At 47.0% G+C, this 15,304-nt stretch overlaps 4 protein-coding genes across 4 annotated transcripts; all 4 read right to left on the bottom strand.

Moving 5' to 3' along the window:
• Positions 1-82: 82 nt before the first annotated feature.
• On the bottom strand, positions 83-1,383 carry N7458_006038 (uncharacterized protein; the record flags this gene model as incomplete). Its single annotated transcript, XM_056909420.1, has 2 exons — positions 83-934; positions 1,051-1,383. The coding sequence occupies 2 exons, from the start codon at positions 1,381-1,383 to the stop codon at positions 83-85; spliced, it is 1,185 nt and encodes a 394-aa protein (XP_056765124.1).
• A 2,259-nt stretch (positions 1,384-3,642) lies between these two features.
• N7458_006037 (uncharacterized protein) lies at positions 3,643-5,314 on the bottom strand (the record flags this gene model as incomplete). Its single annotated transcript, XM_056909419.1, has 2 exons — positions 3,643-4,441; positions 4,479-5,314. 2 exons carry the CDS (start codon positions 5,312-5,314, stop codon positions 3,643-3,645), a joined length of 1,635 nt encoding a protein of 544 aa, XP_056765123.1.
• A 1,446-nt stretch (positions 5,315-6,760) lies between these two features.
• N7458_006036 (alpha/beta hydrolase) lies at positions 6,761-7,509 on the bottom strand (the record flags this gene model as incomplete). The annotated part of the gene is made up of 2 exons (XM_056909418.1): positions 6,761-7,108; positions 7,243-7,509. 2 exons carry the CDS (start codon positions 7,507-7,509, stop codon positions 6,761-6,763), a joined length of 615 nt encoding a protein of 204 aa, XP_056765122.1.
• Positions 7,510-9,330: 1,821 nt separating this feature from the next.
• N7458_006035 (RING-H2 finger protein) lies at positions 9,331-10,457 on the bottom strand (the record flags this gene model as incomplete). Its single annotated transcript, XM_056909417.1, has 2 exons — positions 9,331-9,781; positions 9,859-10,457. The coding sequence occupies 2 exons, from the start codon at positions 10,455-10,457 to the stop codon at positions 9,331-9,333; spliced, it is 1,050 nt and encodes a 349-aa protein (XP_056765121.1).
• Positions 10,458-15,304: the final 4,847 nt, after the last annotated feature.

Below are 15,304 nucleotides of genomic sequence, written 5' to 3'. Positions count from 1 at the left end.
GGCAATGGTGGCACTGGACTTATTATGTTCGCCCAAAGAATTAAGCTCTCCAAGAATCGCGGTAACCGTCTGTATGTGAGAATCACTCGAAGATAGCCAGCCCCTGAGAGCTCTTGCTAGCACCAAGGTGGCTCACTTGAAAGTGCTGGATTTGCTGTTTGCGGTGAATGTCGATCACTGTAATCGCAGGTTCCGTAGTGCCATTTCCAGGTGAGAGTGCATAGACAAATTCCCCAACAGCTTGGAGGTCGATGAGACCAGGATCACCGTTGGTGAGATCAACCGTTGAGATAACTTCCGCATTGACACTACTCATTTCAATAAGACGATTGACACCGACATCCGTCACAAACACAGTTCCCTGTTCCTTGGAGAACGCCGCCCAGCATGTGGCTTGTTGCCCATCAATTTGTTGCTTAGCTAAAAGTGAAACATGATTCCCGGCTGAATCGAGAGTCAGCACCGCACCGCCAAAAGCGGCATCCGTCACAAATATCCTGGATGTTCCAGGGATTTGCACAGAGCCAAAAAGAACAGCTGTTCCGTTTGGTGAGCTTTGGAAATCCCTTAAAGCAAGGGCACGGGATTTTCCGCTGGTTTCCATGATAGGAAATACCGAAAAAAAACCAGTCGTATTCTGAGTAGGATTGCCTTTCACAGTAACAAACAGTCTCGTCTCATCTTCAGAAAAGAAGGTTTGCGAGATCGTGTTGAAAGTCCCAATAGGTGGTGTTGTCTGGTGTAAATTGAGTGGTCGTAGCTGGTCGAACTCGCTTAATCCAGTTCCAGAGAACGATGCGCAGGAAATGCCCGCTCTAGCACCTGTCGTGCCAACGCATACTAAATTGTTTTTCAAGGAAGCCGCAATAGTGTTCGGAAAGTCACCAGGAATTGTTGCCGGCTCTCCTAGAAGGACTAGGTTTGTTGGATCATCCTGGGATATTTGCATCATACTTAAAGTGTTGGAACCAGGATTCACAGCAAAAAGATACTAATATATTTGTTATTCACTCCGAAAATCATTTAAGGCGTATAAATGATCGCACTTACGTTGCCACATATAGTCAAAGCACCTTGTGAGCTCAGAGCATCAGGGCCAGCAGCAAGGCCCGTTTCACTGCTAATGCTGCTGGACCCGTTGCCACCGGTAATTGTTGAGCTGCCTTCGAAAAGGGTGCCATCGGAAGCGATAGGTATGCAAGCCACAGAATTCACCTCGCTATTGGTCAAGAAGTAGACAGCCCTTCCAGCTTTTGACAAGTTCTGTTTTCCTGGGACACTGCACCCTAGTGAATCCGCCGTGGGAGCATCTAGGTGGTGTTTGTCCAGCACACGGGTCGCATCAACCGTTGCAACCAATACCAGAATTAAGTAAAACAGCATCTTGTCGGGCAATCAAAAACCTTCTCGACAAATTGCAGATCGCGAATTCTTAATGAAAGAGAGGAAAAAAGATGGTAATTGTTGGTCGATGATAACAGTGCTTTGCTATTAATCAAAGGTCAAAGTTCATGTAGATGCTCTGGATTAACGGGATACTAGCCGCCTTTTATAAAATTTTGACTGTCTCTTGAGAGTGGCGTTGGATTTTTCGCGAAATTTGGTTCGCGAGTTTCACAACAAAAGAATGCTCCAAAGAACGCCAAGACAAGTAGGGAATCGGGATTATGGAATCAGTGATCCTGCTGGATTGACAAGAATATGAAGCCCAATGTGGACATAGTTGATCAGGAATCATACCAAGTCACCCTGAGCTACATTCTTTGGCTGAAGCGCATCATAATCCTCTCTGGAGAGCCGAACGAACACAAAGCCATCTCGTCCCTAACAAATCTCGGGGTGTCGGTCTATTCATGACCAGCATTCGGGTGTACACAAAGTTGAAATTCAATAAGAAGCCAATGTGAATGGGATTAGCAACCAAGAAATATCTTGTTTGTGAGATATAACTGGTCTTCCGTGTCGTCTGGTGAAAACACTAACGGTGCCACAGGTGTGAACATGCGTCAGCCTACGAAATACGTTAATATCATGGTCTACTGCAGAAAAGAAGACATAAAAAGTGTTCCAAGGAGATGACTAAACATGGTGTCCTTAACCGCCTCTCAATTACCGTTGTTGTGGTACATCTTATCCCAAAAGCTCTTTTCACGGACTAGAACGGATGATAACGCTCTTATTCTGAACGCAACCAGAAAATGAACATGCTCGCTTCTTGGAGCGGGCTTTGTCAAAGAGACCCTCGTATCTCTTGAGGTCTTTCTTTGCTTGCCTAGAGAGAGGTGTCAATTGCGTAGGTATCGGACCTTCGGTGGGTCTGGGACTGTCTATTTTGATAACTCCGACCGAGAGGTCTGATCCGGAGGTTGTTGATGGAATTTTCGCTGTTATCCTGACTTCCTTCTCCGTTTTGCTCATATTCAAGGACTCATCTGGATGAGGTTCACTATTGCCAAAGTCGTTAGACTCTTTGATGTACCGTAGGATCAAAGCGTTGAACTGACTTTGTTCTGCAAACTGATATGAACCCGGCTTCTTCTCGCACGTTAAATGGAGAGCCCTGATGGTACATGTTTGTAAATTATGCTCCTTGTCGAATATTAGAATTGTGTCAGAGAACTCACAATTTGCAGGGCAGGCCTCTTTTCTCGAGAGATTAGGCCAGTAAAGCCTTGGCATAAACCACGCCAACACTCCATTTTCAATGCCTATTTATAAATCAAAAGATACCCAATGGATATGCTTTGTCCGAGGCCGTCAATATGGTGTTGGTACCGGTGCAGCACGAATAATAAACAGGACATGTGCTTAAAAGTATGCATCTTTTCATTAGCAAACAAACAACAAATCATGAATTCGGAATTTGCCGTATTGATCAACAAGACGCAAGGGAGACTTATCCATGCCTATCTGCCCATCCACTTCGTTGAATTCCTGGTAGCAGCAAGGAAATTGAATTGATCTTCCAGAACTGAAAAGCAAAATGTGCGCGCATCACATATCTCACTCTCTCTATATCCACTTTTCCTTCCCCCTTTCACGACCCGGGGGATTTCTTTTGGTGCGTACAAGCCATCAAGGGACAGGAGTGCTATGAGACTCGGTCCGCACACAATAATAAAATTCCCCAGGCGAATGATAGTAGCCTGAGCTTCATTATTCATTGTTTTTGGGGTACCTCGGACAATGTTGATTGGAATAACAAAAAGTCGTATGCCATAATAAATTGGCTGGGCAGCGGAGAAGCGAAACCGAATATTCCAGATCCTATCCACGTTAGGAAGGCCAGGTTTTCAGTTTGGCCCATACTTACAGTAAAACCTGATTCCCAAAGTCGAATACGCGTCACTCCGTCCATTTTCGACGTGCCATAATATCTGTCGCCGGATCGATTGACGATGTAGCCACGCCCTTCAGTCGCGAGCCCAATAGCCCATGCCGCTAGCTCACGTCTCAGCGCTCTAGCTTGATCAGGGAGACAAACATGGCTGATAGTTTGTACAAGTATATGCGTCGGTTGGTTATCCGGTAAATAGGTAATACGAGACTAAGCGTCATCGGGAATTCGCGATTCAGCCATAAATCAACAACTCGAAATAACCCGCTGTCTATGCATTTTCTATGAAAGGTCCCCTTTTAGACCTAGGATTCTGACCACAAATCTCGCGCAGCAGGATTGCATACGCTTGGAACCCAAGCAAAATCCAGCAGTACCCTCTCAACTTCATCCCACGACCGAAGCTTCAAATCTTCAACTATTTCCATCACTCTCGCGCGGAACCACTTTCGCTGCTCTTTCACATAGGACGAGGCTCCCGCAACGACTAAACACCATAGCAGCAGTCGTAATAACTTACGGTTATTAAGCCCACCCGGCAGAAGCGATATTCTCTCCTGGACTCGAGAGGCAGCTAGCTCTCGTGCGTATTTCGAACGAGGAATGGGAAATGTCACCAAGATACCATATAACTGTGCCGTCCACCGACACACCGAGTATATTTCGACAGTGGCGTTAGCTTCAGTACGTTCGTTAGATAACGTGGGAAATGAAAGGCGCTGTTGCATGGTCATCACATCAAAATCGTGGGGAGATGGCAGGGACAAGAGTCTGTGCATCATGACATCGCGGCTATCAAACATGTCGTCCATGTTGATATTAGTGATTCGACCCGTAGAATATGCATCCAATGTTGCAGAGAAATCTCCCAGGGCAAGGAAAACTTTCACAACTTCATCAGCCAAGCCTAGGTCGTTGAGGACCGTGAAACCACGGCCCATCGGGCATGTAGGTTCCCATATACTTTGCGGGACAAAGTCGTCGTACTTTTTCATCGTGCATGGTTTTCCTCCAACATCCAACATTGGGTATGGAGGCCGGGAGAGCGTGCTGGAAGCCATGATCAATGCTGCGCTACTGAAGTTAGGTACATCAAATAGACAACTAAGTAGGAAAAGGGATAGATGATAAGGGGACTCACCAGGAAATAACCCATGGAAGACCAAAAGATTTTATTTTTTGAAGACCGCCCCGCTTCTCAACGAGCTGCAGCACAGCATTCCAATGAACGTTATGGCAAGCAAAAGCACCGTATGTGTCTAACCAACGGCCACTCGCCAAGATAGGATAGAAAGGTGATGGGTCGCGAGCCATCGACTGGTCACTGTCCTGCACATTTGTGGCAAGGCATATGGTAATCATCAATAGATCTTCGAGATGATCAGGGGTCGTAATCGCGCTGGAGCAGTCAATCTGCTCCTTTGTAGCCATGATAGCTTTCGTTTCAAGAGCGATCAGCTCGCCCTTATTCCGCGGCTTCTGTCCTGCCAGGCTCATCCGGGATGATAGATGACAAAGGGCGGAAAATAGAAGCGCTTGGTACAAGGCGGGGTTCTCAACGGTCCGGGGAAGCCAATACGCAGGAAATGGGTTTGCGGACCCTCTGAACCTATTGCGGAAGCCAGGCCACAATCGTGAGGAGATGTGCTCAATCAGCTCTGCGTCATACGGTTTGCCGATTGGCAACGACAAAATACCCAGCCGATCGAACACCGGTTTTTCATCTTCGGGCCGTGTGGGGCTTTCTTCATCCGAACATTGTCGATCAGAATCACTGTCTCCAGACGTTACGTGATTCACGAACACGGGTTCGCGAACAACAGGTAGAGCAAGAGTAGCGCGTTGCGCAACTCGTTTTCGCAGGCTTTCGTTGGCGACGTGTCTCCGAACACAACCCCGCCCAGTGCGACCCACACCACCGTGGCGACCCGTGTGCTCAATGAAAGTATATTTGTCGCTCTGATCAAACTGTCCCATTCTGCAAAGAAAAAGTGATGCCACTTTCTCACTACTACGGTGTATGGTGACCACGCAAAGTGAAGGGCCTGAAGCTATTTTCACTGAAGCATTTGAATGAAAGACCGTCTTTATGATCCCCCGCTTTATCTGGCAAGCTTATCTATTCGTCATTGACCTACAGCTAAGTTAACTTATCCGTGGGCCGATCGATTCCTTTCCTTCCGAGGGCTGTTCAACGGGTATCTGATTGGCGCTCAAGCATGAGCTTATGTGATATTTGTAATATGGGCAGATTCTTCCGTGGATTGATTCTGAAGCTTCGCCGCCGATCTCAGTCTCTGTGAGGGATATTTGTTTAGGTTTAGCCGCCACATTTCATGAGCCCGCTAGACCAAATCAAGCCATTCCTGTGATCAAAACACTTTGTGTCAGCCCTAATTCTGGCGGTAGACCTAGAATGAATCCCTAACATGGTCCCCTACCAAGTCGCCGAAGTTTGCTCGTGGTTATGAGACTCCACCAAACACCTTCGCAACCCGGGCGACTACCAACCTAATAGGCGAATAATTATGAAGAAAGAACAGACTGACCTGGGCGACCGATGGTCTTCGAAAGGTGAATTGGGGTATTTTGGTTATTTATACTTATTGACCCTGTTTAAGTTTCTCTTGAAGAGTTTCGCTGAGGAAAAATTATCCCGGCACCTAAATCAAAGACTACATGAGCATCCAGCAATGCGAAAATCTAGGCGCTCAGAACAGAACGACAGTCCCAACTACGGCATCAAATAATTATTTCATTTTGTACCTACTCCCATCCGAGGTGCCTTTTAGCTATATCTTATGGGAAATGAAAAGAGCTAAATTTGAATTCTAATTATTTCCACCCCTTGATTTAAGAGTACAGGTAGGAAGAGCGTGAGTTACATAAATTTATTACGGATCTAGTTGTACTGGGTAGAAAGCCTGTTAACCAGGTGAGGCATGAGAGCCAGAAGAAGGAGGTTGGAGCAGGTGATGGATCGCCTTAGCACAGGAACTGATTATTGAAGAAGGCAACTAGATACGGAACATATGTGCGATCCGTTTATGCCCCTCTCCTCTAGTGAGGGCTTAACTCCCTAGCTGCAGTTATTGTACATCTAATCAGCCACATATTTCCCGTCGCATGGGGCAGGATTAGAAGTCTCTGGGAGACTGCTTCAGTGTTCTGAGCATTTAAGGCTCCATCGCTTTAAATCCATTGTATCAAGACTACTCCGCACATGGCTGCTGTCTTTATATATAAAACCTGTTCAAATTTCTGAGAAGATACATGGCCACTAAATGTGTAGGCTTTTTAGTTCATTGGGATTCCGCAAAATCTAGTCAGTATTACCACATTTATCACCACATTTAACTATGCAGAGCGGAATCGCACAGCCTCGGCCGTCGTTTAGACACCTATCCTCGTAATTAAGTGCTCCTACCTGGGCATAATTCCCAGCTGCCTCTCAACTGCTGCAAGAACCTTGTCAGGCATACTCAAGAATGGCGAGTGACTAGCCTGAAGGACATCGGTACAAAACGATATGCGATACCGCTCACTGATGGTTCCGACCATCCTTTTCTGTACTGCGTATGGGAGGGCCTGGTCAATAGTGCAGTAGAGATACGAAACAGGGTGGAACTTGTAAGCTGCATAGGTTATCGGTGCGACCTGTGTTGAGGCAGGGCTTTTCAGCATCTCGCCTGCCCATTGCTCCTGTTCGGCTGGAGGTAGGTCATGATAGAACATTTTCTGGGGGCTGCTCATGATGCACATCTCTTGTTCCTGGATGTAACTGGATGTAAGGTCTCATTAGTAGACTGACTATGCAAATTGTGGGAAAGCTTTTGAAGTAATTGATATGAAGCACAAAGTCTTTGTCCCAGGTGCTTGCTGCATGCATATGGCCATTTACTTACATCCACGGGAATGAATGGCGGAATCGTACCGCCAAGAGGGTCACACAGACTCGACCCAACAGGAACGAGGAAAGCAGCAATGTAAATAATGCGGAAGACGCCGCCCTTTTGCCCCGCTTGCGCACGAGTAGCCTTGCTGGAGCGTCCTTGGACACCTTCGGTGGCAACGATGCCGCCGTAAGAATGCGCCACCACGGCAACATCTTTGCCCTCGGTCTCGACTAGACGAGCCAGCTCATCGGTGATGCACTTGGCGTCATCCATCATGCTAACGGGGAGCAAATTACCCACGCTAGGCTGCCGCGGGCATTTCGTCTCATAGCCTGCCTCTTCAAAGACGCGCCGCACACGCTCGAAGTGCGCTGGCGGGTGCCAGGAGCCGTGCACGAAAAGAACGTGGGTTTGGGGGACATTGTCGAGACGGCGGAAATACTAGTCTGAAGTAAAGGAATTAGAGCTTTTGGTAGTTTTAGAAATGTAGAACTTCATGGCCTTTATGTATTCCACATGTAGGTAGAAGAAAAGGTTATCTTAGCGTGCTTCTTCAATTTCGATTTCTTTACACGTAACACAGGTGTTTTCATTTATTTTCTTCAAAGGTCAGTTCATGTATTAATCTTATCTACTCATTCGGTCTATCCACCAAATGCCCCACAAAGTCCTAATTGAGTAAATGCTGTTTCCGGTGTTGCCACAGTGGCTACGCAAAAGCCTTAGCGCCGATCGAGACCGATTTATCGCACCGCCCGTGCCAAGGCTCTACCACCTACCAGTTCGCTCACCCAAATGATGTGACTGCACAGTGACACCTCATAAGTTTTAACAACACCAGGCCTCACTTTCAGACCGCCTATGTAGATAATCCACTGCCTCCCAAAACATGTAGTAGAAAATCTAGAGCAGCTATCAGAGATCATACCTAATAAGGTCGAAGCAATCACTGAATCAGAGAGATTGTGTGTACGCCCTATTCGGGTCTACTAGGGGGTATTATCCGTGCCTTACCGCCCACCCAAACCCTATCAATATTTTTCACTCACTATCTGACTCACTATTTGAAACTAAATTTGACTCAATCTCCCACCTAATTTCGTACTCGATTTCCACTATGGCAACCCTACTTGATCAAGCGTACGATTTCCGTGAGGAATTGCTTTCAACTCTCCGCAACTACGCAGTTTCTCAAGGCTACGCCATCACTACGATTAGATCAAACGCAGACAGAAATATCTGTATTGGCTGTGATCGTGGTTGCCAGTCTACCGATCGTATCAATGCACCGGAGGGGGCAAAGCGCCGGAAGACTAGTACTAGGCGAATTGGATGTAAGTTTCTCTTATATGCCAGCAAATCAAGTGCTAAAATTCAGATAAGAAGTGTTATATAAAAGTAAGTAATCTTGACCATAATCATGAGCTTGAAGACGATATGATTGCCCATCTAGCTGCACGTGCGATTACTGTAGAGCAGCGAAGTACTATCTCCAATCTTCTTAATGAGGGTATCCCTCCACGGCAGATTATCAGCGTGATGAAAAAGACTGATCCTACTCTATTAATTACACCAAAGGATTTATATAACCTTAGACAGGCCCTTCTACGTGAACGCCTTGCTGGTCGTAGGCCAATTCAATATCTTCTAGACCAACTGCTTGCTCATCAGTGGAAATTTACATTTAAACAAGATATAGAGGGACGTAATACATTTTTTATGTTTGCCCAACCTGAATCAATTCGATACTAATCAGTATAATAGAGTGTTTATTTTAGATTGCACATATAAGACGAATCGCTATGAAATGCCATTACTCCATATTATAGGTGTTTCACCATCAAACACGACGTTTAGCGTCGCCTTTTGCTTCATGCAAAATGAACAGGAAGAGTCATATAAATGGGCATTAAAAACTTTCTTCTCGTGGCTTGAATCGCTATAGGCTCATCGATAATATATTGATTCCAAATCAAACGCCTAAACAGGAAAGTCATCACTCCCGTACCCCACCCCCCCCCCTCCCTTCAGGGGGGTCAAATCCAAGTCTTTGAAGCCAAATACGAAGGCAAAATGAATTGCCCTGTCAGATAGGAGTCATGAGCTGGATTCCAAATTTGAATGGCTCCCTAGATGGGCTGGCGGTGGAACAGTCGGGGTAGAGGTATCGCTCACACCAGGGCTGGAAGCATCGAAGTCGTGGGGGCGTGTGCTGATTCGGAAATGCCTGAGGAAAGGACTAGACAAGCGGCTGTGGCCTGGTCGTGCGGTTGTATCTTCGATGCCCGCACCCTCCCGTTGGCTGACTTGACGGATATGGCGCAAGGAAGCAAGACGTTCCTCAACGGTGGCATCGTGTATGCGCCGGACGTTCAATGGACCGTAGGGATAGTTAGTGAGTCGATAGCGAGAGTGGCGGGACTGCGTGCCGTCAGCTATTGTGGAGGTGGACTCCTCCGTGGCAGCATTCTCGTCGGCATGCTGCTCGGCATTCTCTCCTTCTTGTTCGGCCTTTTTATCGGCCTTAGGAGGGTTGAGATTAATGCGGCTGTAGGTGGAGTTAGAAGTTTTGCGATTTATTGAGGGTATATAGTTGTCATTCTAAGAGTCAGAAGTACAACCTACCAAAGAGGGCAAGTGCCAGAAAAGTTCACGAGCCATGGGTCAATGCACTCCGGATGGAATTGGTGGTTGCAAGTAAGGACACGTAGGTCCTGGCCCCTGACGAAATCATCGGTACAGATTGGGCAGGAGACGTTACCTTCGTCAGGGGCTGCATCCTTCTTCGACTCACGATCGGCGGCCAGGGTGGTAGGTTGCTTGGATGGCTCCTCGGTGGTTGCCAGCTCAGGTTCATACAACCTGGTAGACTGGCCGACGCTGGCGATGCACTCGGAGCGGGAAGGAGAGTGCTCGCTAGCAGGGCCGTTAGCTATCATCTCCACGTCGCACCTGGCGGCATCGACCCCGTCGTCGTCATTGTTGAATTTGACAATAGGGATGGTGTCTAGTACAATTTGCGCTATACCTCTCGCTCTACTTCGTCTCGGTCGCCCAGCGAGCGTGGCTTGTGTTATATCTCCGGCTCTAATTTGCGGGGTTCGTCCAGCGACCAGGCGAGGTATATACCGCCCGGTATGGCGGCGGGAACAGACAGCGCCGGTAATGACAATAAGCAAGAAAATGGCTGCAAAAGCACCAATAATGCCGTACACGATAACCATTCCTATAGCAGGCAATTAATACTCGGACTCGTGGATTTGGTGAGATACAGGTTGTGCAAACGAACCAGTTCTTGGGCCCTCAACGGGAACGCTAGCCCCACTGCTACTAGTAGTGTTTAACCCGGTAGCGGTTGGGTGAGACATGAGGACAACGAACTAAGTCTCGTTAACAGTAGCGGAAAATGTATTCTCGATTACTATCGCAAGGTGACGGTGAAATTATATGTCTCGGTCTGAGCATTCGACGTTGGATCATAGTGGTTGTCAGAAGCACTCTAGAGCACATTCATTGGTAACGGCTACTCGGCAGAAATGGCGTTCTCAACCATATTACTGAATCCGTAATTCCCTGGATCATCCACGGAATCCAAATCGGACGGATTACCGGCAACCGACGAACTCTATATAGAGACTACGTTTAAGCATTCACGTAGGTGCCAGTGCCCTCGCTACTGAAGTCTTATAGAGTGGCAATTAGCATGCCTGGTGAGGGCAATGTATTTTAAGTCTAAGATATGAGCAACAAACGAGAATAAGCCTAGACTTGGCTGGAGAGTGGACTAGACACCTAGAGGCGGAAGTGCGCGGGATAGGACCAAGCCATATCGAGGTCGTTGTTCGAGGATGACTGTCCGTCCGATTATGAGGATTAGGGTGGCCTTCATAGAGCCATTAGTGAGTTTCATTATCCACATTGGGTAGATCGGTCATGGTCCTATAGGCTTAAAGAATCGTGTTGGTATTTCTCCCTGTGCCGGCATCTATTACGTATCTGTATGGCGTATTGCCTTCGTGATACATCTCTGTGACCTCTCTTTATCCTACAATGTGCGCAATAAGCTCTGCTATTTGGCCTGTCTTCTTGGTTGTCATTGAGTAGTGCCTATGATTTTAGGAAAACGCCGTACTGGAGGACATCTGTCTTCTCCTATTTGTGAATGCCATTGTCTATGAGTCCTGGTCTAGCCCTATCTGCGGGGGATCGGGCGGAAGGTTCCTACATAGGAGTGCCCATCTTTCTAGGGCTACTGCCTGGCGTGGCCTATAGGATTCGTCTTGGTGTGTTCGCCTCTATTTCTGGCCCTTGGCCCTATATGGCCTTTCTGTGGCTCTTTTGGGCATTCTGGAAGTTGTTCTATGTGTACTGAGCATGATTTACCCGTCCATCCTCTTTTGCAGTCTTAACCTATCTGCCGGCGTTGCTGACCTCGTGGTTCCACTATGGGGCTACTCTCCTAGGCTCCCTTTTCATCACAGTATAGACACGGTTGCGATCCGCTGGTTGTCCTTCAGAGGGTCGTCATATTGTGCCTCGATTTCTGACGGTGTTGTCCTTCTAGCCGGGCAGCTTAGGTGTGCTGCCTATACTGTAACTCTATTCTTGTTCATCACCCACCAGTTGAAACTTTCGTTGCTTAGAGAGGGGATAGTATTTTTCTTTTCTAAACGGCCTGTGATCTCATCATCGAGCACAACAGGATGGCAGATGTAAACCTTGGCAGGCCTCACAACTATTCATTGGCCACCTTAATTTGAGTCATATCTGACTGTCTGTGACACCAGATTCAGAAACACTTCTTTTTGAATGACTGCCCCAAATCTTTGCAGGAAAGTATTAGCGGCGAAAAACGACTTCGATCTTCCACATAGAGAAAGCACGGTACTAGTATGCTTACCCATGGCATTCCACGTATCTCAGTGCCTTTTCCGTCAACTCCTGCAGTTGTGCTATCGCAAGAACAGATATCACATTGTGCTGCTGCAAGTAGTCCCAGGCTTGAATAGGAGTAAACTCTTCGCCAAGTACAAGGTCTCGAGAAAGGATTAAAAGACGATCAAAAATCGCCGTCGGTGCTTCCCACGTTATGGTTTCACCGGGAAGATGGTGTTGAGGGGATGATAGATGTACCAACGGCGCAGTTATTGTCAGGGCATGTCCGCTTGACTCATTGCCACCGGTTGTAGGCGCGTGAATGTGATGACGACACGGACCTTCGAGCCTAGATACCAACAACAAGTCTCAGAACAAGTCGAATAACTTCTGGGGAAGGGGACATATACGCCAAAACAAACTCCACACCAATCTGAACCAAGTCTCCACCGCTGATATTTGAAGAATTACTAGACGGGGAAAGGCAGTCAGGTCTTTCGGAAAATTTCAAAGCCGCTAGAACCGTCGCATTTGCACATGTATAACTTAGTCAAAACTGATCGGGGGTTATGGGATGATTCTGGAATGTACATACGCGAACTCTGGTACCTCGGAACACTCGAAGACTTATCAGAGTCATGCACCAACTCTTGAGCAGGTGGTGGAAATGCAGCAAAGGTCGTTCCTCGACCAGTTGCGGAATTATCGATATCCCGATTCTCCGCTCCGAGCTGAGCGCCAAGAAAGTGAAACTGAGGCCCGGTGTTGATGTCAAACTTAATATTGACAACAGGACTACGCCTATCATCAATAGAATAAGTGCCTAGATCGCCCGGCTGCGTCGGGAATGTCGGCACTTCGATCGCGTTTTGATTCAATATATTTTCGAGTAGACCATTGTAGGATCTCAGTTTCTGAATCTCTTTCAGTAGGTTCGTCTCTCGGGTACGAAGCTCAAGAATTTCGGTCTCAAGAGCCTTGAAATATCTTTCTTTTCGCTCACGGTGATTCCTACCGCTGCGTAAGTCGCAGAATGTACAGAATACGATGCTGTGGAGGTCTCACCGTTGGGCCTTTCGGACCTGTTCTCGACGCCTAGACTGTTTGAATTGTTGGCTATTCACCTGGGTTTCATTCTCGGAACCTAGATGGTTTTCTTTGATTAATTGTTATCCCAAGTCCATGTATCCCAATATAGCCTTGAGTTTTCTTGCCACACTAGCGTCAAATGGAAATGGAAATAAACCCCGCAGCGATAAGTGACGCCGCAAAATAATCCACTCACCTATCGAAGACCACCGATCACTTAGGAAGGTGTATGCCTTTTTCATGACTATTCGCCTATTTAGTTGGTGGTTTCCCTGCTAACAAATAGACGTGCACCGAGATTGATGATAATGGTGGGCAAACACCAGCAACCTGGTGGCTCCGCGAGTTCATTTTATTACGCTTACCCGGATTGGGGCAGAGGCAAGGTGTTTAGGATTACACTATCAAATTTGCCTTGATTTGGTCTAGCGGTTAATTAGAGTTCAAGCCTTAGTTAGTTTAAAGCTGAATGGTGGAGCCTTGATACTGGCGCTGTGATGAGTGGGTCTCTTGGGGCCCTAAGACTTATCGCCCTAGCAGCACGGGAGACAGCATTAACTAAATTAGTACTTGTGGGGCACTTGGTAGCCGCCACGCCCCACCGCTGTAACCAACCCCTGGATGGAAGAGTTCTTCATAAGCTTATGTGGGTCCCTTTGTCGTGAACGAATACGAGTACGCGAGAGGCTTGCAAACCTTCTTTCCGACAGCCGTAAATACTCCATGTTTCTTAGACAAGAAAATCGACGTACGTATTCTAATTTACTCCGTAAAAACACAAGAAATACCCATGGGTGAACAATAAATATACCTGTTCTGAAGTCAGATAGTGGTAGTTGTCCACCCTTTCAATCTGTCACATTTATTTCATCTCCACCGACTACACTATCTAGTGTGAGGATGGGAATTCCTAATCATGCACGTATGCACGACACCATCTCATCAGATTCGGGATCAATCCCTAAAATCACACAGTGTGTCAGCCTCCATCTTCCACCTATTATTTCCAGGCAAGATTCTCCAACAGCATTTCTCGTGCGCCTCTGCAAAGTCTGATAGAAGGCCAGGAGGGCATTAATTACAGTTGGGGCATATTGGCTCATGTTTCCACTTTCTCGTCGACCAACAGTAATTTTGCGCAATATTTCATTCTCCCCGTGAAAATAGACGAAATCAAATAGTAATATACGGAAAGGGTGAAGTCCGTCCGAATTAACGCATATACACTACGTATCACATCTCAAACAACAACACTACAGAAGTCTCCTCAAGATATAAATCTAGTGACCGCTCCCGAATTAGATACAGATACCTCCAACATGTTCTACCTGGGTGTTCAATATAGGTATTGCGAACAGGGCATTTAGCGTGGTATATATATGGTCGCCGCAGACTTTTGCGTGCCACTTAACTTTGTTAAGATCTGTAATATTTCGCCGGGTACCAACTTGCTGGCTAGCGGCTGGAGATGCGCTAAATGATAGGGGAACTAACCAACAAAGCAGCAGATCAATGCATGCGGGCGTCCACCCATAGAGTCAGGCCTTCCACATTTCTCCTACTTGCTTTCGCTCTGTCCTCTTTGAAAATTTTCCCTTCTCCTTGCAGAACAGTGGCTGCATCATCAATGGGCTCGCTGATTTGGTGGTGCTTACCCCGAAATCTTAAATACCGGAGATACTCGAGCAGATCGCACTTTCCTCCTTCTTCTATGGGATAGAGTCTCAGTGTTGAGATTTGCGAATCCTGTCAACTGGACCGAAAGCGTGAATAATCTTTTACTCCAATTAGTTCCTCCCATGTCTGGTCTGGACCATCTTGAAGAATATCTGGTTTTAGCTACTGCTCCCCCTCGCCTGCCAATTAGCCTTCGTTCCCCAGCTCCCTACAATGGACGAAAAAGGCCCTATGATTTCGTTTCCCGCCATAGCACCATGGCCTGCACTACCAGGAAGGCCTACACCAGGACCTGGATTAGACAAAGAAAAGAGAAGTATGAAATGGCATCGATTGCTTGTACAGAATGTCGACGACATCGAACAAGGGTACACAATGTTTACTTTTCTATCTGTTCCTTTCTGGCACGTTAAACCCGCCGCCTGTTAGC

Source organism: Penicillium daleae (assembly GCF_028827525.1).
Source record: "Penicillium daleae strain IBT 16125 chromosome Unknown utg000006l_segment0_segment0, whole genome shotgun sequence".
NCBI classification, from domain to species: domain Eukaryota; kingdom Fungi; phylum Ascomycota; class Eurotiomycetes; order Eurotiales; family Aspergillaceae; genus Penicillium; species Penicillium daleae.
The sequence above is the reverse complement of the archived record's forward strand: the minus strand, read 5'-3'. Positions and strand labels throughout refer to the sequence as shown.